Below are 26227 nucleotides of genomic sequence, written 5' to 3' on the forward strand. Positions count from 1 at the left end.
CATTACCTATTCCATATAATACAGGCAACGAGACAATGGTCCCAACCAATAGTACATAACTTGATGCTTTAAAGGTGCTAATTTTCCAAAGCTGAGGAAAACTATGAGTGAAATTGATTGGGAAGAAATATTCAGACAGTAAAATGTGAGTGAAAATTGGGCATTCTTTAAGAAAAGTTTATTTGATGGCCAAAAGGCCATGATTCCACAATCATGAAAGAGGAATACTTTGGGTAAAAGACCGTCCTGGTTCAGTGGTGAAGTGAAGGCAGCAATTAGAAATAATATTATATATCTCTATATATATGTGTTAAAAATTGGAAAAGGCAGAATATATAGCAATTTATATAAATTAGAAGTTATGAATATAAACAATCAATAAGGGAAGCTAAAGACATCAAGGAAAAGTCCATGGCTGGCAGAGCTAAATGACAAGAAACATTTAAAAGTATATAAGAAACAAAAAATATCCCAGCAATGGCACAGGCCCATTACTGGATGGAGATGACAATATTATTAATGATGCAGGAAAAGAAAAGTTCAATAAATATTTCTGTTCTGTATTTGGAAAGAAACAGGATGATATTAACGATGACACTGAAGTACATTCCAATTCACTAGTAACCAAGGAGAATGTTAAATATAATCTATTTGGGATACACCTTTTTAGATAAGGAGGCCTGGGTATGTAAGAATCCTAAAAGGGTTGGCTGATATCTCTGGCTCATTAGTTAATTTTTGATAACTCTCAGAATACTAGAGAAATTCTAGAGATTGGAGTGCCATCATGCCAATATTTTAGGGTAAGTGGGATGTGTGACAGTCCGCAGCCTTACATTCACCTCTTTTTTAGGGGTATGATAAATTTTATACTTTAATACTCAGAATTTGCTGATCGTTATTGTCCTGGCAAAATGCGTGTAGCAACATGGAATGTAAAATTATAAGCTTTTGCTGTACAATGTAAGATTTCCAAATCTGGGGAAACGGGTATAAACCTGTTACTTTGAGAAAATAGCCAAACTGATGCTTCAGCCAGGTGTCAGTGAATTAAATGGACAAGCACCTGGTTTTTGGGGGGGAGGGGAAATGTAAGTGAGAAATTTACATCTTACCCAAAGGAACAGTTGGAATTTTTAGTCCCCACAAGCTTCCTGTCTCTTGAACTCCAGTTACAGATGATTCTCAAAGAACAAGAAAAGATACAAGAACAGGGAACAGATGCCCCAACATACTCCTTCCTGTCTACCTATGACAGTCAAATATCTCGGGAACAAAAAAAAACAAACAAAAACAAAAACCACACTTTGAACTGCAGAATGGGTCTTATCTTAAAGTAATTCAGCGAGACTACTGCAACACATGGTGAGCAAAACTATTGTTTTGAATTCACATAGCTTATCAAGTTAGGTATTGGCTTACCTTTTATTTCTTTGTAACCAATTCTGACTTCAATGCCTCATTACTTGTAATCACTTAAAATCTTTGTGTATTTAGTAAACTTGTGTTATTGACTTACCTAAACGAGTGTGCTTGGACTGAACTATTTGGGACACTCCATTTGCAGTAACAGAATTTATGCATATCATTGCCTACTAATAAATGACAAATTTTATAGATTTTGTGTTGCCCAGGAGAGAGCTGGGCATTGTAAGTCACATATTTCTGGCGGAAGTCTGAGATTGGGAATTTCCTGGTGTTTTCCCATAGTGTATTAATAAAGTAGCTGGCCATAGCACTCAGGACATAAAGGACTAATTTACATGCTGGATACTGAGTGAGAGCAGACCAGGAGTGGTACTCTCAAATGACGCAGTGCAGAAGGCATCCCAGCTTGGAGAATTGAGGACACAGCTGTTCAACAGTCTAGGCTGTGCCTTCTGGGTAATGTTGCAGGATGACCCAGATAACTATGGAATGGTTAGCCAGATAACAATTGCAAGCAAAGTAATGGAAAAAGACTAAAAGTAGATTTCTATTAGCAAAGCATTAAAGGTAGGAAATACAATGAATGCCAGATAAGATGATTTCTTGGAAAACAGGTCTTATCATGCAAATTTGATTTCATTCTTTGTTTCAATTACACATTTTCTTCATAAAGATAATTGCATGGCTGTATCAAGCTTTTGCAAAGTGTCTGATTTAGAAGAGCACAAGAATATTCTGATTTAAAAATAGCACTATTTAATACCACTACAGCACGTGTTAAACTGGGTGACATCTCAAAAAGTAGTTGGCAGTGGGGAATTATCATTGAAGGAAAGCATTTCTACAGGGGTTCCACTAGGCCAGATTTTAGTCAGTGATCTGGACATATTTATAAAAAAAAAAATCACTGTTTGCACAATTTGTTGATAAAACACAGATTAGCAGAATGAGGAGGACAGATCAATTTTACAGGGCAATTGAATTGCTTGGTATTCTAGGCCCACTGAAAAGAAAATTAATTTTAATACAGCCAAGTGCAAAAATTACACATCTAGGAACAAGGAATGATGGTTCACACCTACAGACTGTATCCTGGAAAGCAGGGACACAAAGGAATTTAGATGTCATAATAGACATGCGACACCCAGTGATACAAAGAGGACCAATATGATCCTTGGCTACATAAACAGGGGAGCACTGGGGAGAAGTAAGGAGGTGATTTTGCCCCTGAACATGATAGTAGTTAAACTGAATACTGCATCCAGTTTTGGGGTCCATATTTTTAGGATGTAGACAAGCTGGATGAGTCATAGAGAAGAGTCACAAAAATGATTACAGGGCTGTAGAGAATGCTTTATAGTAAAAGATGTAAAGAGCTCCATCTGTTTACCTTCTCAGATTGAGGAGTGAGTTGATTTTAGTAAGTATCTAATTATCTTTGTGGGGAGAAAACACTGTGTACTAAAGGGTTCTTTAATCTGGAAGAGAAAGGCATAATAAGAATTGCTGGCTAGAGTCTGGAGCTAGACTGATTTAAATTAGATATTAGACAGGATTTTTAACAGTGAAGGTAACTAGTGGAACAAACTGCAAAGGGAAATGGTGGATTCTCTACTGCTTCAAATCAAGCACGGGTGCCTCGCTGGAAGATAAGCTTCAGCCAACACAAAAGTGATTGAGCTCCACAGAGCAGTAACTGGGTAAAATTTAATGGTCTGCGATATACAGATCAAAATAGATGACCTACCTAGTCCTTCCCAGCCTAAAAATGATGATACAATCCCATGGCTATTTGCAGCACTGCATGCAGAGGAGCATAAGGATGTTAAAACTCACAGCTCCAGCTCACTCAGGCCCAATGCGCAGAGGCAGGAGCATGTTCTTCACTATCAGAGCTGTTCACAGTCGAAGGTAGAGATGCACGTTTACAGTTGCTTACATGGATGCCCTGGGGCACATAGGTAGAAATGGAGTTCTCACCCTCTTACCTTGTGCATAGGAGCAGAAAAATGCTCATGCTCACCTCAGCATCTCCATGCCTCTGCAAGCCTTCTACCCCAATTTCTTTCTGTACAACGTTGGAAAGCACCCCTCTGTCCTCCCCCCAACCCCACTCGTTATAGAAGCCTGGGGTCTTGCAGGGTTGGCATTTAATCCCCCAAAATAATTCTTCCCTTGCTTCTTTGTTCTCTTTCTTCTGAGCCAGCTTTCATGATCCAAGTAAAAGTCAGGTAATTACATAATACTCCAGAAACCACAAGTACCAACAAAGTAGGGCAAGGAAAAAAACTTGACAGAGAGAAGGGGGTGGGAATTGAAGATTGAAAATAAAAACTTGCCAGGATAATGCATTTTATAAACACAGAGATAGAAACAGTTACAGCAAGGACAGAGCGGGCCGGGGTAGGAAATAGATTTTTTTTTTTTTAATAAATTCAAGGGGCCTTCAGTTCATTCTTGGTAGCTCCCCCACTTCATTAGTTTGGTCTCTCCTTGCAGGGTGCCTGTTCCTTTCCCTCCATCGTCCACCGTCTGGGGAATCCATCTGGTCCTGTTTCTACAAGAGGCCACCATTACCATTTGAGTCCAGCCCATCTTGGCAAAAGGGAACCTGGAAGAATGCCCACGGTGAGACATGAGCAGGAGGAATTAGCCTTTTCCTGCCTCCTGCTGGCTCCTTGAAGAGGCTGCTCTGTTCTGCCACTCCCTTTAGGAACCAGAAGATAGGCTGCTGAACTGAGAGGAGGAAGGGTAAGAATCCCTGCCTCTCCCTCCTGGGAAGGGGATGTGGGAGCGGTGGGGCAATGAGTACTGAGGGAGTCTCTTACCCTCCCACTGCTTTTTTGGTTTCCTGATGCTGCCCGCAGACTCTCTTTTTGGGGGAGAGGGAGACTGAGCTACTATTGCATTAGCCACGGAGGGGAGGTCCAGCAGTGACCTGGAACCTATTCCCCTGCATCTCTGTGGGTCTCTCTCCTACAGTTGGGGTGGGAGACAGACAACGACCAGACCAGAGACAGACCCTGCCCATGCTCTTCAGTGGCAGACAGGAGAAATTGCAGCCCTGCCACATCCTAGGCAATGTCAAAAGCCCAGAGAATATGCCTCACCTCACATGTGCCCAAGAATTCTCCCTTCCACCCAAGGAGCAGGGGAGCTATCCTCGCTTGGGGCAGGGGAACTGCCACTTCCCCACTTTCACAAGCAGGCGAGAGAATGTTTTCCTTTAGCCACTTAATGAAATCCAAAAAAAAAAAAGAGCCCTCTCACTGTGAACCCTGTCAGAATCTTCAGTGCCAGCATGTGTCCAAGCCCCTCTGCACACGAACAGCCTCCTTCCATCCCCTCCCGCCACATGTGGCCCCAGAGGATGCCCCCTCCACCAGCCTTCAAGACTTGCTTTAAAATTACACAGGAAGCAAAAACGAGGCCTTTCCTCTGCGTGTGAGCTCAGGGGCTTTTGCAGGCGAGAGTATCTCCCTTTGAACAGGCTGTTGCACAAGATGCCTGCGGAGATAGGCTATCACTCCAGGAACTGCCATGAACAGGGTATGCTGCCAGGAGAGGCTGCTGCACAAGGAGAGGCCAGAGGCTGTTGCACAAGGAGGGGCCGTTGCACAAGCATTGCCCCTGGGCGCAGGCTATGCACGAGAGGTTTTCTGCTCCCTGGGTCAAAGTCTCCCTAGGAGCTGGAGAGATGTTCCACCTGGATGGTGCTGGTGCTGACAGTGAGGCAGATGTTCTTGTGGTGCTCTGAAGTCTTGTAAGGGGTCAGGTCAAAGGAGCAATGGGATGGAGGGTTGGGGGGGTTAGTGTCTCCAGAAGGGCCCCCTGCTGCCCCACCACCCTGCGGTTGGAAGTGCTGCTGCTGCGAGGCCTGAACCTGGGCCTGCGCCACTTGCTGTTGTGGGTCAGGGATGTTGTGTTTCCGCATGTGCTTCATCAGGTAGGTCTCCTGTTGTGGGGAGGAAGGGAAGATGAGGGCGCGCTCCTGGGAAAGCAGGCATCAGCGATCCACTGGGGACAGATCTCAAGGTCTCATCCACCCAGCATCTCCTCAGGATGAGAACTAAATCTCTGCCCACCAGGGGAATTCAGCCCTGCCTGCCCCTCCTTAGGTGATACTCACTGAGGTGTAGGCCCGGCTGCAGATAGAGCAAGTATAGACCTTGGCGTGCTTCACTGTGTGCGTAGCCAGGTGAACTTCCAGCGAGGCAGCATCTGTGTATGCGCGGTGGCAATTGTGGCACTTGAACGGTTTGTCTTTGTTGTGCTGCCGCCTGTGGGACTGCAAAGGGGTGAAAGGAGATGGGGAGGGGAATTGGATGTTAGAGCTAGAGTTGCCCCCTCATGACTTACACCATCTCAAGCCACAGGCCTCCTGTAGCCCAAGCAATGGGGCTCGGGCCTCTTTGTTTGTGACAGAGCTCTGAGTTCTAGTCCCCCACCATCCTAGTCTCCCACCTCTTGGTATACTGGCATTACTTGAAGAGGGGACTCCCAACCCCTCTCTTCCATCCTTCCCTACTCCCACATCCCCTTCTTCTCCCAGGCTCCTGCATCCCATACTGCTCTCCACACCAGGCTCTACCCTAGGCTCCCACATCTGCCAGATTCACTTCAGCCCTAGCGACAGAACAATTCCTCCAGAGCCTCTATTCTTTCCTATTTACAGCTCCTCTCCGTTTAGTGTCACCTACAACCTCCATTAACATGTTGCGCACCCCCCCTTACGGGGTACCAAAGGCAGCCACGTTCCAGGCCACCACCAGTGACATCTCTGATCCCTCTGGTCCTCCACCTCTTCTCCTTTCCTGCCACATCAACGGGTCAGCACAGAGCTCCTAGCTTTTGTGACCTTACCAAAAGTTTCAGGTTATCTGGTGTTTTCCTGAAAGCCCCAGCTCCAGAGTATCACAGGCTTCGCTAGAAAAAAAGTTGCTAGTCCCCATCACTGGGAAGAAAAGATCGAACACGTGACCTTAAAGGCCAGACAGCAAATGAAAAGAACCCAACATTTAAAAAAAAAAAAAAAATCTCATAACATTATGGAGCTTGACTTGTTTTGGGGGTAGCGGTGCTGAAAGAGCCTCGACCTAGGCTGCAGCTCCGGCACACTCAGAGCGGCCCCCCCAAATATCTCTCTCTCTCCTCCTCACCCCACTCCTTCTCCGCAGTCCTGTGTGCTCCCCCAGTGAGGCTTGAGGTGAGCTCACACCCTTACCTGCAGATTGGAGAGTTGGGTAAAAGCCTTTTCACACCCTGGGTGGGCACATTTGTAGGGTCGGTCCCCAGTGTGGATGCTGTCGGGGAGGAAGAGCACAAATGGGATGCAGTCAACAGGAAGTCTAAAAGGATCTCCGTGACCCTGATATCCATAGCCACTCAAATAGGGGTAGGTTCAGTGCTATCTAGACACCACTCTAGCCTGACTAAAACAAGGGAGCCCTGGCTCTGCTCTTATGCCCAGCTGGAAGAGAATCTGGAGACTACATAAAGAAGGCGACAAAGGCGGGAGTGACAGGCCAGCTTGGTATCTGTACCAGTGCCGAGAGAGGTTGCAGTATGTCCAGGTTCTCTGCCCCCACCATAGGCAGCCACACAACTAGAAGTGCCACCTTGGTGCCCCACGTAGCGCCATGAAAAGACCTACATGCTTCCTGCTCAGTGCATGTGCACACAATTCTCTGCCTCTCAGGGTGATCTCATCAGAGGTCAGTGTTGGTGCCTGTGCCCCCTGCAATGCCAGAGAAAGCTTCCACACACTCAGGCTCAGCGCCCAACCCCCACAGTGCCAGGCTGGGATCCCTCATGACCTTTGTCTCTCTCTCTGTGCCCCCCATGGTGCAAGACCAAGGATCCCCCAAGGCCAGGATGTGCCCACCTCTGCCCTGACGTGGTCAGTGTCTCCTGCGCAGCCTCCACTCCGTCCTCTTTCTGGTGGGTGTCCTCCTGTGAGTGCAGCCTGCCGCATCCCCTACCCGCCCCCCGCATGCTTGGCGCGTGTACTCCACAGGTGCATGCCGGCGGTTGGGGAGGCGGGGGGCGGGGCCAGGGCTATGCCCCAGCCTCCTGTGCCCCTTACCGTGTGTGCTGCTGCAGGTGGGAGAGCTGGCGGAAGGCTTTCTGGCAGTAGCGGCAGCTGTAAGGCTTGGCCCCCGAGTGGATACGGAGGTGCTGGGCCAGGTAGGACGTGTTGGCGAAGCTCTTGGAGCAGTGAGGACACTTGTGCGGCTTGACAATCGCCGTGTGAAGCTTGGAGTGGATCCTGCCGAAGAGGAGGAGGAGCAGCAGCAGTTGGACACGACCACCATCTGGCTAGTGTGGGTGGAATGAGGGCACCAAGGGGGTGGGACAGCACCACGCTACCTGGCTACACACAGGAACTCCAGACGTGGACTGAACCCACACTCCCCCCAGGGGTGCAAAACCAAGGCCTTAGCTGCACCAGGGGGCCAGAGAGAGGAGCTACGCAGTTTAGACTGAGGGGTGCTGGCAGAGCTGTGTGTGGGAAGCCCAGGACTGAAATAGCAGAGGGCTGGCAAGACAGGTGGTATGGGCAGAACTGTGCTGGGGGATATGGACACAGCCCTATACCTACTCAAGCATCCCGCTGGTTCCATCAGGCTAGGGTTCGCAGCAAAAATCACCTCTCTCCAGATGTCCCTAAGAACAGGCTGTCCTGACTTTCCCCCCCCGGCCCCATGTATGTGGGAGAACCGCTACAGACCTGGTGTGTGCAGGAGGTACCCAGCCTATGGCAAACAGTGACTGCCCCAGCCTAGTGGGTTTGCAGCATGCTGGGATGACGACAACATGCAGTGTGCAATGCTCCGGCCTTCTCCACCCTTACCGTGTGTGCTGCTGCAGGTGAGAGAGCTGGCGGAAGGCCTTCTGGCAGTAGCTGCACGTGTAGGGCTTGGCCCCTGAGTGGATGCGAATGTGCTGGGCCAGGTAGGAGCTGTTGGCGAAGCTCTTGGAGCAGTGAGGACACTTGTGTGGCTTTGTCTCCGTATGAGACTTGGAGTGGATCTGCATCTCCGACTTGGAATAGAACGTCAGCGAACACATCCGGCACCTGGGACCGGGGTGAGGGGAAGAGAGAGTGTCATATGGGACAGGCCCCAACATGCACTGAAATGAACTGGGTGAGGTCCTCAGCACCAGACGTTGTGTGTCCCAGAGCTGGGAGGGGATAGTCCCTCTGTTTCTCAGGAGAGACTCCACCTGGCTTACTGCACGTATTCCTGAGATTGTGGGCCCCTCAGTCTCAGAAAAGGTGCGACAGGCTGGGGGAGATCAGAGAACAGACATGCTCCAGGGACCAGGCTGGTTAAGTTCTTGGAGAGTTAGAACTAAATCTACTTAGCTTGGTGAAGACATGAGAAATGGGAGACAGGATAGCAATCTAGAAAGAGCATAAGCAGATAGTCATGATGGGAACAGAAATAATTCCCAGACAAAAAACACTGTTAATCTATTATTTATTTGTTAGGAAAGTCTGCTTAAGCAGTTAAAATAACCACCATCTTAACTCTGCCCCCTTTGGGGAAGATATTGTATTTGTACGGTCTGAGTAGAACACTGAAAATGGGAACTCCAGAGAACGTTTTTACAAATGGTTTCAAATGTGCCTTGAATACCAAACATGATGCTTCAGCAACTCAGTTCTTTCACTCTAGCCATAGCATTGCCATATTCCATTGCTTTAGGATTTTGGACACAGTAGTGCTCTGGTCAGATGTGTATCTGGTGGCCCATGGGCTCTTTGAACAGGGAGAAACCTCTGACCTCTTGTTTGTAATCTATCAGGAACTGATAGACAGGTTTTTTCCGAGGACTCCACATGGCTCCAAAACACCATTTGTTTAACGGTGTCCAAAAGTTTTATGATTGCTGCTGCAGTGGCAAGGTAGAGCTCTGTCTCTAGCTACTCTTCTGGATGCCACTACAGGGGCAGAGTTATGTTTGTTGTGCCCTTAATTATTCACTTGCAGACTTTTCGATATTTTCTGGGGTTTTTAGCAAAATGGAACGTGCACTTGGAACTCCCAGGCTAATGTCTGAGAAATAAGAAGGCCCCTGAAGGATTTTTGACTAATTCAAATATTTTTCCAACTTTCATTCTATTTTGATGACTTTTTTTGGGGGGGGTGGTCTGGGAGTTTCCTGCATGTTTAAGAATTGCTTGGTGATAGGAGTCTCAGTAGCTACTTTAAGTCAGCAAGAACCATTACGTGTTCTGACATCCCACTCAAATTCAAAAGCATCTTTTTTTTCTCCCCAAGAGACCGTGCCCCTCTCCCTGTGTTTGTGTCCACCCCCTTTCCCCACATCACAGCTAATTACATTGGGGCAAGGTGGCATTTATAAAATATGGATCAGTTTGACGAGTGTACACAATGAACAAATACGGTTACCCAAATCTTACCTGACCTTTCCCCAGGCCCCATCCAGTCATGCCCTTGTTCCAAGTCCTGTTGCTGGGACTCCCACTTCCTGTGCAGATACCCACCAGTGCCACGGATCACAGCTTCTTCCTCCCCCTCCATTCATAAATTCACCTTTTTTTCCCCCCAGTCATTCGCACATTCATCTTCCCCTGCTTCTCAATCAATCTTTTTTTCCCCTCAGATCCTAGTAAAATGTATGCATCTATATAATGCACTGATAAGGCACTCGGCTACCTAACTCACATGCTACCTGCATGTATGTTGTCTTTTCAAGATAAGACACGTATCTCCTCAGACAACCATGGGCACCAGTGTTCACCACAATCAGAGTGTAAGATATTCTGAAAGTCAACATGAAGTTGTTTTGAAGAGGAGGATCCAAAAGAAGAATAAGAATGATGTCCGAGAACCAGAAGTCCACTTATTATCCCAAATATCTTCAAATGTTTTGTTCAATTTGCCCCAAACCTTTCAAAGGGTTTCAATCTTGGGCTTAAATACAGTGTGAACTTTTGGGGGAATTTTCACCCCATACTTACAGGATGGCTGACTGTACCCTTGAAAGCAGTGATGCTGAAAATATAACTAGTTAAACACAAGCTCTCAATGCAAGGTTGTAGTTAGGAGGGATAACATAACCAGAAGCTGCACAAGTAGTGGAATGTCATGTAGATGTGACTACTGGGTAGGAATAAATACTACCTCCAAAAAAAGATTAGTGATACTGGTACTGAACACTATGTCATGTTTATGGTATCCATACTTCAAAAACGATACCGAAAAAAATAGACAAGGGTCACAGAAGGCCTGTAAGAATGAGTTGCAGCCAATGGCAGATGTTCCCAACACTAACAGGAGCATCTGTTGTGGACTGACAATGGGAACTTTGTCCACCAACCTAGAGAAGCGAGGACCCGGGAAGGCACCCTTCACGACTGAGCCTAGCAGATAGCTCAGCAAAAAGACTGATGCCAGCCCATCCTGTAGAATTATAGGGACAGTCTGGTATACTGAACTTGTAAACGCACGAGGCCATCTGTTCTGAGGAGCCTCAAATGGGTACATGGTGTTGTGATCAAGTGAGCTCCGCTATATATAACAACTGATCAAATTACCTAAAAGCTTGAGTCTGGAAGAAAAGCGCTGGCCTGAGTAGACTCCAGTAGAGCCCCTGTAAAACTGTGTTCTCTGGATCAGGGAGAGGAGAGACTTGTCTGTGTTGACCAGCAGTGCAAGAGCACTGAATGTTGACTAGATCCCAACCAATCATTCTTCCAAGTTGGGGTACACATGAACTCCAGATTTTCTGAGGACAACAGCTATTAAGGTCACAACTTTTGTAGAGACTTATGGAGTTGCTGACAGGCCATATGGTAATGGTAACCTGGTAAAGATTTCGATTTACCAGAAATCTGAGGTACTTCCTGTGCACTTGGGTGACTGCCACATGAAAACAGACATCTTTAAAGCTGATGTAAACATACCAACCTCCTTCCTGGACGGTGGGGACAACAGAAGTTAAGGTAACCACACAAACTTTAGAGAATGTCTTAAGTTGACTGAGGTCTAAAATTGGTCTAACACGCCCCATATACACTCTCCATCCATTTGCTTTTGGAAGAAGAAAATTGATGGAATAAAACCCTGTTCCTCTGACACACTATGGAACTTTTCTAGGAGAGATTGTACCCTGTAGAGGAAGAGTTCCTTGAGAGAGTGGTCCCAGAAGGATGAGGACAGAGGGATTGAAAAAAAACCTGGAAAGCACAGGCCACATCAACAGCATTCAAGACACACTAGTCTGAAGTAAACTGGGACCAAACACAAGGAAATGAGACAGAGTGTTCGCAAAAGTGAAGAAATTTGGGTCCAAAGAGCTGGAGAGTGGAGTGGAGACATCAACAGGCCAACAAAATAACTGTTTGGCATTTCCCGGATATCTTACAGGGCCAGGAGCCAAAGCAGCAGGAAGGGGAGGCCTACATATATGACCTCTGAACAACTTTTTGACAAATTCTGTCCAAGACATGCAACAGAAAAATGGTGCATCTGCTAAGGCAAGCAATGCTTTTTGACTGGACCAGGAATATATAAATCTAATGACTTTAAGGTACTCCTTCAGCCCATGAAGCTTGCTGTCCATCTGGTCCAAGAACAGAAGACTCTTCAAAGGGCAAGTCTTGAATAGCATTCTGAACACTGCAGGGAAGAAGACTGTAACCAAAAGGGATCACCTCACGGCAACCACAGAAGCCACAGCTCTTGATGCTGAGAAAGCTGCATCCAGCCCAGCCTGCAGCAGCACTATCATTCAGTCTGCTCTCATTCGCCAAGGAAGAGAATTCCTGCCTAGGGAAGGAGTTCTTTGAACCTCTCCATGAAGTCTCATGGGGAGAGGGATAGCTCAGTGGTTTGAGCATTAGCCTACTAAAGCCAGGGTTGGGAGCTTAGTCCTTGAGGATGCCATTTAGGGGCTAGGGGTAAATAGATTTTGAAAGAAAAAAAAAAATCTGTCAGGGATGCTGATGAGTCCAGTTCCCTGCCCTCACAGCAAGACCTGATGACCTCTCAAGGTCCCTTCCAGTTTTGTGAGCTAGATATAAATTAAAATCATGCTACCCCAGCAGAACCTGTGCCATATTGGCTATTGAAATCTACAGTCCTCCAGTTAAACAAGTTTTCTGTTAAAGAAGTTCAATCTTTGTAGCCTTTGATTTTTTCTTGCAGGCAGGGGGGTGGGATGGGGAGAGGAGAGGAGAGGAGAGATAGCAGGGACAGCCTGCTGCCCTGTCATACACTCTTATAAGCTCCTGTAATGACTTGCAGGTGGTAGGAATAAAGATATTCAAATAATCAGAAGGGAACCTAGGACTTTGACTTTGCCTGCTTTGAGGTGGGAGGCAATGAAGGTTGTGTCACAGAACCTTGATGGGGGCCCTAATAACATGTCCGACAATGTGAGAGCTCCTTGACCTTCTCAAATATGAATGCCCAAGTCTGAAGCCACCTCTAATGATTCCTGATAAGCTTGAAAGTCACTAGAAGGAGGTGAAGTTGCTTCCAAGGAAGCCATCCCATCCAGAGAGTATGTGGAGGAAGACAAGCCTGGAGGGGGTTAAATTCCTTCTGCAGGCTGTTCTTCTACTTCCAGTGTCTCTTCTTGATGCTCAGTACCGGGCATGGTACTAGACACTACAGATGGAGCAGCTGAGCGTGATGTCACCACCTGCATAGATGAGGGCATGGAGTCAGCACAAGGACAGGAAGATTCAGAAGCGGGGTGGGGAGGGGGGGAATCCCAGAGGTTCCAAAAAGGCCACTGACGTGGGACTAGACCTCAGTGGCCCCCTGACCACAATCCCATCGCAGCTCCCATCATGAGATGACAATGGTAGGCACAGGAGGAGGCGCTCAAAGGGTACTGCTGGGGGGTTGTAAGATGTAAGATCCAACCTCTGAGTGTGAGGACACTTTCCCCTTCCTCTGACCATGGATGGGTTGCTCCAGGCGGTGCGTGGGACTAGCACCAAGAGCCTGGTGACAGGTAAAGTATCACCCTCATTGCTGACTTCCACTTAGATCAGGAGCCGGCAACCTGAGGCCCCAGAGCCACAGGCAGCTCTTTATGGACTTCTTCACAGCTCCCGATGTTATAATTGCAAAGCTACAGAAGAAATACCCTCCTAGTTATTTTTGATAAATGGTGAATGTCTGAAAGACCAACAATGAACAACTCATATCTAAACAGCAAACAACATGTGATCTTGAAACTCTGGATAACTCCCATGAGCATCCTCCAAAGAGAGAGAGAGAGAGAGAGAGAGAGAGAGAGAGAGAGAGAGAGAGAAGGTTCAGGAGTGAAGGTCAGGACGACAGTGGTACAAACACACATGCAGTGCTAGGAAATAGAATATGTAAAAGTTTGTGAATGTGCTGCAGCAAACATGTATCACATTACAAATCACTGCCTGGGGGCTGTTCTTAAAACAGGGGGTTACAAAAAGTACGGTTCGACATTTATTAAGGACCGTTTCATGTGCATTGCAGCTCTTGAATTACTGAGTTTGTTATATCATATTTGGGGGAAAAAATGGCTCTTCTTGCCTTAGATGGTACCGTTGGGCTGACTGTCTCGGAAGTAGGCAGCTGGTGGAGTACTACAACTTGCACCGTTGGTGCTCGTACCAGGCAGGACGATGATACCAGAGGACCTAACTCCTGAACCAACAACAGCTTCAGTATCGAGAGGCAGAGCACTTGCCACCGTGAATGCCTTCAGGACAGCTGGCATGGAGCTTGGACCTCCCCATGGGGCCGTTGCAGTTGATGGGCTGAAAGGTTCCTGAGCCAAGTGTGCCAGCTTCAGCAAGGACTTGGAGGGGAATGGCTCAGGTTTTAGATGAACTCTACTCGTCCCGTTCTTCTGCCAGATTTAGAGTGGAGAACGACTTCTGATCACAGCCTCTTTGGAAAACTTATTTCTTCTTCAGCACACATAGAGGGGATCAGCACCAGGACTCTAGACACGCTTCTCACTGAAGCTGCGCAATTCAGAACCAGATTGGACTGGGACAGCTCCAGTGTTGTGTTGAGTGCCACTTCCCTATCTTTCCTCATTCTAGGTTTGAATTCCTGGTCTTTCATGTTTGCTTTGCTCAGGCACTCAAGACAACTAATGCCTGGGTCACTCACTGGCCCAGGCTTTGAACAAGAAGTATATTACTTGAAACCCAGTAACCAGGGCACAGAGAAAACAATTCTGGACACGAACAGGGGCTACAACTGTCTCTGGCAATAGCAAGCAATAAGAACGAGGGATGGGGTAGCTCTGCCCTTTATACCTGCACACACTAGTGTGTGGCAGCACAGGGTGCTCGAACCGCTCTACAGGTTCCACTGAAAGAAGTTGCTGATTGCCATGAGCAGTGTGCACAGACAGCAAGAATGGGATGCTTATGTGCAGTCACTGGAAAAACTCTTTTTCCATTATAAGAAGCTCTACTCTGCAGACAAAATTAAACCGATCAACTGGAAATTTTGCATATGTGATCCTTGGGTAGAAGATGAGTTTTTGGGGCCACTGTAAAGAATTAGTTTGAAAAACAGGATGTTTTTCGTTTTTTCTAAAAAGTTTTCACAAATATTTTTGTGCCAAATATTATGCATCAAAGGAACAGGGACAAGATACTCACATATTTGTTCTCTTTTGATCACCAAGGTCCAGGGCTCTAACAGAGCAGGCTTCTAGTTCTTGTACAGCAGCTTTTCAGCTATAACTCTACGAATGATTTACAGAAAGGTCTGTGTCTCTCAGCAGTCACTCGATAACGAGTAGGACGTCTTCATGTCACCCTCCTAATGCGAGTCTGTTGATGGCTGACCAGCCCAATTCTGGAGCCACGGCTCTTATCACAGAAGGAGCAGGTGTGGGTAGCTGTTAGAGGGGTGCAGGGCAGGTTCTGCCATTCTTTTCTTCTCCTGAGCCTCTCATCTACACTGCAGCGGGACTTCTCAAATTGCGCCAACACCTCAACAGATTACTGCTCTCCACTGGGGCTGGTCCTGGGCAATGTTCTCCCTAGTGTCGACACTGATGCTGGACTTGTTCATGTGTGCCTTCAGCATGTCCTTGTATTGCTTTCTCCGGCTCCCAACTCTCTTCTGTCCTTCCTCTAACGTGGAAAACAGAATCTGCTTTGGGAGGTGCTGATCAGACATCCAAACCTTGTGACCAGTCCAATGAAGTTGTTGATGAATGATAATGGTTTCAATGCTGGTAATGTTTGACTCTTCCAGGATGCTAGTGTCCATGCGCCTATCCTCCCAAGAGATATTTAGGATTCTCCCGAGGCAGAGTTGATGATATTGCTCAAGTGCCTTCAAATGACGCTTGTATATTGTCCAGGTTCCACATGCATATAGTAGCACTGGGACAACCACTACGTGGTATTCAAGGACCTTTGTCTGGGCACAGATGTCCTGGATCTTGAAGACCAATTGTCTCAGGTGGGCAAAAGCAGAGCTTGCACAGCTCAAACGATGATTTCCAAGGTACGGGAAATGCTCCATACTTTCCAGCAGTTCTTCGCTGACTTCAATAGAAGGTACACAAGATCGTCCCTTTGGCGAGGGTTGGTGGAGCACCTTGGTCTTTTTGACGTTCAGCGTGAGGCTGAGATTCTTGTATGCTTTTGTGAAGGTGCTTAAGACCCCTTCTGGCAGGCCACTGGCACTTTATTTACCACTATGTCCATAGGTATGGCCACATGAAGCTCCCACTGACTGCAGATTGCTGTTCTCAGCCAGTGGGAGCTGTGGGAAGCAGTGTGGACCAGGACATTGCTTCTTACAGCTCCCATTAGCCAGGAATGATGATCTACAGCCAACCAGGACTTGCTAGCGGCCATACCTGCAGATGCACAAGTACATAATGTGCCAGCAGCCTACCAGGGGCTAACCCTAGCAAACTGCATCTGGCCCACGGGCTGCTTACAGCCAATCTGTGGCTTTGCTGAATTCAAAGCATGTTAGATATTTATATGGATAATGAGACAATCCAGTTACATCAGCTATAACAAATAATTTCCATTCATAATTTTTTAATTTTCTGCCTCTCAATTTTATTGAAGGTCTCTTTGCCCTTGCATTATGAAAAACTTTAATGAGGGCATCTTAATCAGCCTTTTTTCCACTTCAGTCATTAGTTGCCTCTAATCATTTTCACTGCCTCTCTCTAAACACCACTTTTTTAGTACATTCTTTTTGAAAGGCCCAGAAATCGCAGATGAAGTCCTTTACACAATAACATTATAATATAGTCTCAGAATTATTTCCCATCCCACTGCATGTCTGTTCCAGCACTGCTTTGTTTTGCTTAACTGATGCTGTACCATATAGAATTTAAATGAAAATTTGTTCTCAGTAATGCCCAGGTCTTTTCCTGAGGGGTTATAGTTAATTTAGTTCCCAACATGTAAAAAGGAGTTCAAATTACTCCTTCCAGGTGCATTATCACCATGTTCTTGAGAACAATGTATTTCATTTAAAATAAGTAATTTTTATTTTTAAAAATACCTTTGAAAAGTAAAAACTACACAGAAGCCATCCCAGCTCAGGAAATGCCAAAGTTAATCATGGATGTTCAGCCTTAACTCTGTGTCTATAAACTTATGTGATTGTGACAGTCTTCAAGAAAACAATCACGCTTATATCCACGACATCAGGGGTTAGCAAACTTTTTTACGCTGGGGCCTCCAGCTCGTCTAACTGAATCCAAACTGATAGAAATTTCAGTCATGTTCAGATTAAAAAAAAATCCTTTTGGCATGTGTGGAAAAAATAAGTATGTAGAATGTAAAAGCTTTCTTAATCATTATTTATATGTTAATACACACACAAAAACAAGAACATAATTCAATATTTTCAATTAGACGGATGAGGCTGAGACCCAGCAACAACCATACTGTGCCCCTGCTACTTATGAAATTTCACCCCTCCCCCAGGCCTGCTCCCCACCGTGCTCACCCCTGCACTATCTCACTGCTTCATCTGGTGCCAGGGGTGACAACTGAACAGCACTCCCCACCCCACCCCACAGCGCTCAGTTAACAGTTCCTCTGCCTTATTCATAGACACTGTTTAACTGTATGAGGCAGGAAGCCTGCAGAAACACAACCAGGTAATAGTGATCTAGGCAAGGATTTTGAGTCCAGGGCTAAACCACAGAGTGTATTGTATTTAGTTATTAAAGCCAGTTTTTACAAGATTTCAAATGTATGTATTTAACAAGTCAGCAATGGTTCAGCACACAAAATAAGGGCCTGAGTCAAGGTTACACATACACAAGAGTACTTTATGAAGAGGAAAAAAAGAGCATTCCAAATTACAAATAACCAATGCCTGAAGGCCAGAGATCAGTCTTTAAGAACAATACTACAAAAAAGGGAAATGTTAAATCAAGCAGCTTTAGCAACTTTAACTCTGACTTCTGAGACATCTTCATTCAAAATTTAAGGTTGAATATTATGCCTGCATGTGACAGGGCATTCACAGTATCAGTGGTCTTTATTACACTGTTCAACATTAATCCTACTGATATACATGCTATCAAAGCTATATGTGCCACCTACACCCAACAAGCGAGGCCAGCCATGTCCAATCCCCCTATCACCTGAGGTGGCTTGACTAAACCAGACAACACACTACATCACCTTCCTCACAACACAAAGCAACACAAATACCTACTTGCTTTCCGTAAAAACACGAGTGGCCTGTGCTGTTATTTAGCTGTAAGTTACCCCTAAGTATCTTCTCAGAGCCCAGTAAACAGAGGAAGTGTTGGTACCGTGCTAGACAACATTCACCTCCCGTGGCCTGGGAAATGTCTCATTCAGCACCAGCCAGGTCCTGAGGGTGCCGAACAAGAGATACTCAACCTGTAATCTATGGTCTAGTCTTGATTTTGCAGCCCTAATTTTCTTTTAACAAGTGTGTGGGTGTGGGTGTTTTATTACATATTAAAAATTTTGCTGGGTTTCTTAAAAAAGCTAACTGGAAAAACAAAAACAAAAACAAAAGAATGCCATGCTGTGGCACTGACATCCACACGGGTCATTACATCCACTGCACTGATCTATGCTACTTGAACTAAGAGTAACTGACAGCAAGTTGTCATTCCTTGTGCGGAGTATCACTAAAGGGGGAAAAGACAGTTTGCCAATGAGTTTCACAGGTATTTGCTGACGGCAGAAGAATGAGACTCAAGCATGTTGGTTCCATTCCAGGCTCTCTAGAGGAATGTTCTCTAGTGGTCACAGAGCCCTCTGCCTGTTACCCTCAAAGCTGACCTCATCTGCCCAACCCTGTTGCATTCCCTCCCAGGATCCTCACACCAGATCCATTTTCCTTGTAGACCTCATTCACATCTCTGCTCCTTAGGCCTGTCATCTCACCCTCTTTGCCCACGCAGGACTTGTCTCCCCTTCCACACCACCTCTTCATCCACTCTCAGATGCTCCTTGCTCTGCTAGTCCCAATTCCCCCTGCTCAGACTCCTTGTTCAGTCTGTCTCTTCCCTCTCCCCCTTGTTCTCTCAGACATCCTTGCTTCAACTGTTCCACCTATAGTCCCACCAGCTCCTTGTCTTCTCTCTTGCCATCAAATTGTATCTCAAAATCTCTATGGATTGAAATTCCATGCTGGAATAACAAGAATGGAGCAGTGCAAATTCACCACCACCAACCTGACCAGGACGGTGATGGTGACTGTGAAATGCTCAGAGAGATTAGAAATAGGAAACTCAGTATTAATGGGGGATTTCAACACCTGACTGGGTATAGTTCTTAATTTAGTCCTAAGTAGTGACCACGATCTGATCCAGGAGGTGAATACAGTTGAACTGCTCAGTAATAGCAGCCATAATTTTCTTAAATTGATATCCTTGTGGGGGAGCGGGCACTAAAAAGAAACCCACCATAGGAGGATTTAGCTTCAGAAAGGGGAACTACACAAAAATGAGGAAGCCTGTTACACAGAAATTAAAAAGGACTATCACAAGAATAAAATGTCTTCTAGCTGCATGGAAACTTAAATACACCAGAATACATGCTGCGCTTAAACATATATCCCAAATTTCAAAACAAAAAACCACAATGAAAGCATCAAAAAGTGCCACCTGGTTAAACAGAGGCATGCTTCAAAAATAAGTTAAATCCTTCCAAGGAAAATAAAGTGTGAACTCTGCAATTGGAAGTGTAAACCTATAATTGTGCAGGCCAAAAAAGAATCTGAAGAGCAATCAGCTAAATTATCAAAAAAAAAGTAAGTACATCAGAAGCAGGAAACCTCACAAAGAAGCAAGTGGGGTCACTGGACAATTGAGGTACTAAAGCAGCATTCAAGGAAGATAAGGCCATTGTGGAAAATAAATTATCTGCATGTGTCTTCCCTGCAGAGGATGTGACCCATTCTGACAAATCTGAGGGCAAATCTACACCCAAAATGCTCCATCAATTCAGCTGCACAGCTGCAGAACTCTAATGAAGACACTAACCAGAAGAAGCTCTCCTGCTGACATCGTGCTGCCAACATAGCTTTGTAGTTCTATATAAATACAAAGCTAGAGTGCAGATCAGGTCCGAGAAACCATTCCAGACTCAGGTGTGGACAGAGGTAGCTATGGAATAAACTGATAAACTAAACAGTAATAAGTCAACAGGATCATATGGCATTCACCCAAGAGTTCTGAAGGAACTCAATTCTGAAAATGACGAACTACTAATCTGGCATGTCATTTAAATCATCTTCTGTGTTACTTTACTGCAGTTTCAACCAGTTTGCGGGGTACTTGACGTCAGGCTTACCAGCCTGTAATTGCCAGGATCGCCTCTGGATCCTTTTTGAAAATTGGTGTCTCATTAGCTCTTCTTCAGTAAATAACAGAATTTGAGACACAGCTGAACGTGATTTGTTGCAGAAGAGTCAACACGGCTTTGGTAAAGGGAAATCATGCCTCACCAACATATTGGAATTCTCAGAGATGGATAACAAACATGTGGACAGGGGTGATCCAGTGGACATAGTATACCTCAACTTTCAGAAAGCTTTTGAAAAGGTCCCTCGACCAAAGGTTCTTAAGCAAGGTAAGCTGCCATGAGGTATATGGGAAGGTCCTCTCCTGGATCAGTAACTGGTTAAAAAGACAGGAAAAAATATAGGAAAAAATGGACAGTTTTCAGAACGGAGAGAGGTAAATAGCAGTATCCCCCAGGGAGCTGTACTGGGACCAGTCCTATTCAACATATTCATAAATGATGTGGGAAAGGGAATAAGCAGTGAGACAGCAAAATCTGCAGACAATACAAAATTACTCAATATAGTTAATTCTAAAGCAGGCTAGAAGAGTTAAAAGGAATTTCATAAAACTTGACAACAAAATGGCAGATGAAATTCAATGTCGATAAATGCAAAGTAACACACACTGGAAAACTTAATCCCAAATATACATACAAAATAATGGGACATCAATTAGCTGTTACCATTCAAGCAAGAGATCTCAAAGTCATTGTGAATAGTTCTCTGAAAAGATCTGCTCCTTGTGCAGCAGTCAAAAAAAAAAAGCTAACAATGTTAGGAACCATTAGAAAGGGGGCAGATAAGGCAGTAAATGCCACAAAACCTCTCTCTCTTACCCTGGGGAACGGGGGATGCTGCTTAATAAAATGAGCTGGATATTCAAGCTGCAGTTGGCATCCAGCCCTGCTCTGCACCCCTGGCCAGGCAGTGGGCAGCCAGCCTTACTCCGATGGCCCCGGATGGGCAGATGGCTTGCTTTGCCAGTTCCAGCCAGTCAGCCCACAGCATGACAATTAACTAAACGTGCATGTTATGCAAATACCAGATAACTGAGCTTTTACTATACTATAAGGACACTATGTAAACCTATGGTACACTGACACTTCAAATACTACATGTAGTTTTGGTCACCCTATCTCAAACAGGATATACTGGAATTGAAAAAAAATAAAAGACTGGGAAGAACAACAAAAGTGACTAGATGGGTGGAACACCTTCCATGTAAGATCAAAAAGACTGGGATTTCTCAGCTTAGAAAACAGATGAGTAAGTGGGGCTATAAGAACATAAGAATGGTCATACTCAGATGAAGGGTCCATCTAACCCAGCAGCCTGTCTTCCGACAGTGGCCAATTCCAGGTGCCCCAGAGGGAATGAACAGAACAGGTAATCATCAAGTAAACCCTCTTGTCATCCATTTCCAGACAGAGGCTAGGGACACCCTTCCTACGCACCCTAGCTAACAGCCACTGATAGCGCTAACCTCCATTAACTTATCTAGATCTTTTTTGAACCCTGTAAAAGTTCTGGTCTTTGGAATATCCTCTGGTAAGAAGTTCCACAGGACCGCCATGTGCTCCATGAAATAAAACTTCCTTTTGTTCGTTTTAAGCTTGCTACCCATTATTTCCATTTGGTGACCCCTGGTCCTTATGTTATGGAAATAAATAACTTTTCCTTATTCACTTTTTCCACACCAGTCATGATGTTATAGACGTCTGTCATATCCCCCTTTAGTCACCTCTTTTCTAAGATAAAAAAATCCCGGTCTTCGATGTATCTTCTCATTTAGCACCTTTTCCAAACCCCTAATAATTTTTGTTGCCTTCTTCTAAACCTTTTTCAATGCCAATATATCCTTTTTGAGGCGAGGCAATCACATCTGTATGCAATATTCAAGACTGCATGTAGGTATTTATAGAGAGGCAACAAGACATCCTGTCTTATTCTCTACCTCTTTTAAAATGATTTCTAACAGTATGTTTGCTTTGATCTTAACTATCATGAGCATCTTCGTATCATGCAAATTTTGCCACTTCACTATTTACCCCTTACTCCAGATCATTTATAAATAAGTTGAATAGGACTGGTCTCAGGAGGAACCCTTGAGGGACACCACTAGTTACTTCTCTCCATTCTGAAAACAAAGAATTTATTCCTACCATTTATTCCTTGTCTTTTAACCAGTTATCAGTACCCGAGAAGATCTTCCCTCTTATCCCATGACAGCTTACTTTATTTAAGAGCCTTTGAAGAGGGACCTTGTCAAAGGCTTTCTGGAAATCTAAGTACACTAAATCCACTAGATTGTCTTTGTAAACATGCTTATTGATCCCCTCAAAGAACTCTAGTAGATTAGTAAGGCATGATTGCCTTTTACAGAAACCCATGTTGACTTCCCCAATAAATTGCGTTCATATATGTGTCTGTCAATTTTATTTATACTATAGTTTCAACTAATTTGCCTCATTCTGACATTAGACTTACCGGTCTATAATTGCAAGGATCACCTCCACAGCCTTTTTAAATATTGGTGTCACATTAACTATCCTTCAATCACTAGGTACAGGAGATGATTTAAAGGACAAGTTATCAACCACAGTTAACAGTTCCACCGTTTCCCTTTTGAGCTCTTTCAGAACTCTTGGGTGAATGCCATCTGGTCCTGGTGACATTTTACTACTAAGTTTATCAATTTGTTCCAAAACCCCGAGTAATGACGCCTTAATCTGGAACAATTCCTCAGATGTGTCACCTAAAAAGAAGGGCTCAGGTTTGGGAATTTTCCTAACATCCTCAGCCGTGAAGACCAAAGCAAAGAATTTATTTAGTTTCTCTGCAATGGCCTCATTGTTTTTGAGTGCTCTCTTTGCATCTTGATCATGCAGTGGCCCCACAGGTTGTTCAGCAGGCTTCCTGGTTCTGATGTACTTAGACATTTTGTTATTACCTTTTTCAGTTTTTGGCTATATGTTCTTCAAACTCCGTTTTTTGGCTTTTCTTATTCTGTTTTTACACTTAACTTGACAGAGTTTATGCTCCTTTCCATTTCCTCACTGGGATTTTACTTCCACTTTTTGAACAATGCCTTTTCATCTTTCATTGCTTCTTCTACCTGGTTGTTAAGCCACAGTGTTGCTTTTTTGGTACTCTTACTGTGTCTTTTAATCACAGTATACACTTAAGTTAGGCTTTTATTATGGTGTCTTTGAAAAGTTTCCATGCAGCTTGCAGGGATCTTATTTTTCACATGGTACCTTTTAATTTCTTTTTAACTAACCTCTTCATTTTGGTGTCATTCCCCTTTCTGAAATTAAAACCCATAGTGTTGGGCTGCTTAGGTGCTTTCCCCATCACAGGAGCATTAACTGTATTACAGTAAAACCCAGATTTACACAATTTTGACTTGTGTGTTATGTGGATTAACGCGAGTCGAAATCAGCAAGTGAAGTCATCCAGGTGGTGCAGCACTCCTCCTGCCAGCCTCAGTCCCTGGCTCCCCGAGCTGGGGGAAGCCGGGAAACAGCCACACTGGTCTGTCCCCCACTCCCCCGCCACTCACTGGAGCCGGAAACCAGGCAGCAGCCTGGCTCCCTGCTCCCCTCCATTTGCACTGACCAGCGCTGCTGTGCTGGTCAGTTTCCGGGCTCCAGCAAGCGGTGGGCAGCTGGGAGCCTGGTGCAGCAGCAGTCAGTCAGTTTCCAGCTCCCCACCACTTGGGGGAGCTGGGAAACTGACAAGCGCTGCTGCACTGGTCGGTTTCCTGGCTCCCACAAGTGGCAGGAAGCTGTAGGGAAACTAGCCAGTGCTGCTGTGCCTGGCTCTGCACTCCCAGCTGCTTATGGGAGCAGGGAGCCAGGCGCAGCCAGGACAGATGACCTGTCCTGACTTATGCAAACTTTGAATTACATATGGTTGCTCAGGTACGCAACTTACACGTAAGTTGGAGTTTACTGTACATTATGGTCACTATTTCCACACAGTCCAGTTATATTTACCTCTTGGACCAGATCCCGTGCTCCACTTAGGACTAAATCAAGAATTACCTTTCCCCTTGCGGGTTCCAGAACCAAGCGTTCCAAGACACAATCATTTGAGGTCCCAAGAAATGTTCTCTGCACCCCACCCTGAGGTGACGTGTACCCAGTCAATATGGGGATAGTTGGAATACCCGATCATTGAGTTTCTTATTTGTATAGCTTCTCTAATTTCCTTTAGCATTTCATAGTCACTATCACTATTCTGAGCAGGTGGTAAGAAATATATCCCTACTACTATATTTTATTATTATTAGAGCATGGGATTACTATCTGTAGAGATTGTACAGAACATTTGGGTTCGTTTACTTCATTTGAGTCTACATTTTCTTTCACAAATAGTGCTACTTCTCCACCAGCAAAACCTGTTTTGCCCTTTGGATATATCCTGTACTCTGGTATGACTGTGTCCCATTGACTGTCCTCATTTCACCAAGTTTCTGTGATGCCCATTCTATTAATATCCTTCTTTGCTATGAGGCACTCTAGTTCACCCATCTTATTATTTAGACTTCCAGTGTTTGTTAATAAGCACCTTCAACATTTGTAACTATTTATCTGTCTTCAATTTCCTGATACATTAGACCTTTTCATTTGATTGTTTCTCATCTGATCTTACCCATAGTTTATCATCTTTGAGCCTCTCCTCCCGGCTAAAGACTAAGTCCCCTCTAAGCTGCACTGCCACCCAGATTCCTATTAAGCCTGCACTGGGACTCAGGGCTGCAGTGGGGAAACAAGACTCTCCAAGCCCTGCAGCTGCAGTGGCCGGGAGAGACACCTCTCTCCCAGGTCCCACCACAGAGCAATGACAGGGGGAACAGGAAGGGGAGGCAGGCCTCATTGGACTCCACATGCTGCCCCCATCCTGAACACTGGCTCTGCATGCCCATTGGCCAGCTCCAGGACAATGGAAGCTGAGCGGGTTGGGCTTGTGGCTACAGCAGTATGCCAGGGAGCCTCAAGCCCTTCCCCACAAGAGAGGATACAATGCAGTGCCCCAGGACAGGCAGACACCAGGCAGTCTGCCTCAGAACCACTGGCCAGAAGCCAAACAGGTAAGCTCTAGCCCCAACTCTCTGAGCTCCCTCTAGCCCAGAGCCACCTCCTGACCTTCAAACCCCATATCTCTGCCCACCCCCACAACCCAGAGGCCATGCCCCACGCCCTGCACTCCAACCCCTAGTCCAGAGCCCATACCACCACCCTCCCTCTTCTCCCCAAACCAGAGTCACACCCCCTCCTGCACCACAACCCTGGCTCAACAGCCACCTCCCTCCTGCATTCCAGATCCCTTGGCCTCACCCCTCAGCCAGGAACCTCCTCTTGCACCCTAAGCCCCTCAGCCTCTGCTCCGAGCCAAGGATCTCACCCCCTCCTACACGCCAACTAACTGCCCCAGCCCAGCTGGAGACCCATTTAGAGCCCTCACTCCAATCCCTCAGCCCCACCACACACTGTCAGAGTGAAGAACGTTTTTTGTTATGAGATATCCGCATCATCTCCATATTGGTGCACATAATGAAAGCCATTCCGCAAATGGACATAAAAATTAGAGGGCAGACTGACTAGAGGTCTATAAAATCATGGAGTAAGTGAATAAGGAAGTCTGATTTACCCCCTCATAAAACACATGAGCCAGGGGGCACGCAATTAAATTAACAAGTAACAGGTTTAAAACAACCAAAAGGAAACTTCTTCACACAATGCCCACTCAGACTGTGGAGCTCATTGCCAGGAGATGTGAAGGCAAAAATGATAACGGGGTTCAAAGAAGAACTCATTAAGTAGATGGAGAATAGGTCTCTGGACAGCTATAAACCAAAATGGTCAGGAATAGAACCCCATGCTCTAGGAGTCCCTAAATCTCTGACTGCCTGAAGATGGGACTGAACAACGGGGTGTGGATCACTCAATGAATTACCTAGTATGGTTACTTCTCTCTGAAGCACACGA

The 26227-nt window shown here is 45.5% G+C and overlaps 1 protein-coding gene across 10 annotated transcripts in view; it reads right to left on the bottom strand.

Annotated features, from left to right (window-relative positions):
• Nucleotides 1-222: 222 nt before the first annotated feature.
• Nucleotides 223-26227, bottom strand: part of ZNF384 (zinc finger protein 384) — a 36664-nt gene continuing 10659 nt past the window's right edge. For 8 of the 10 annotated variants that reach the window (XM_075001481.1, XM_075001428.1, XM_075001490.1 and 5 more), the window contains 5 exons: nt 8282-8506; nt 7514-7696; nt 6653-6731; nt 5558-5716; nt 223-5383 (listed from right to left, as the gene is read on the bottom strand). In XM_075001481.1, the coding sequence (XP_074857582.1) occupies nt 5111-5383; nt 5558-5716; nt 6653-6731; nt 7514-7696; nt 8282-8506 (919 nt within the window). In that variant the 3' untranslated portion in view covers nt 223-5110. The remainder of the gene's footprint in view (nt 5384-5557; nt 5717-6652; nt 6732-7513; nt 7697-8281; nt 8507-26227) is intronic. The other 2 variants (XM_075001500.1, XM_075001509.1) reach the window with 1 other exon arrangement.

The sequence above is a fragment of the Carettochelys insculpta genome, chromosome 1, assembly GCF_033958435.1.
Source record: "Carettochelys insculpta isolate YL-2023 chromosome 1, ASM3395843v1, whole genome shotgun sequence".
NCBI lineage: Eukaryota > Metazoa > Chordata > Testudines > Carettochelyidae > Carettochelys > Carettochelys insculpta.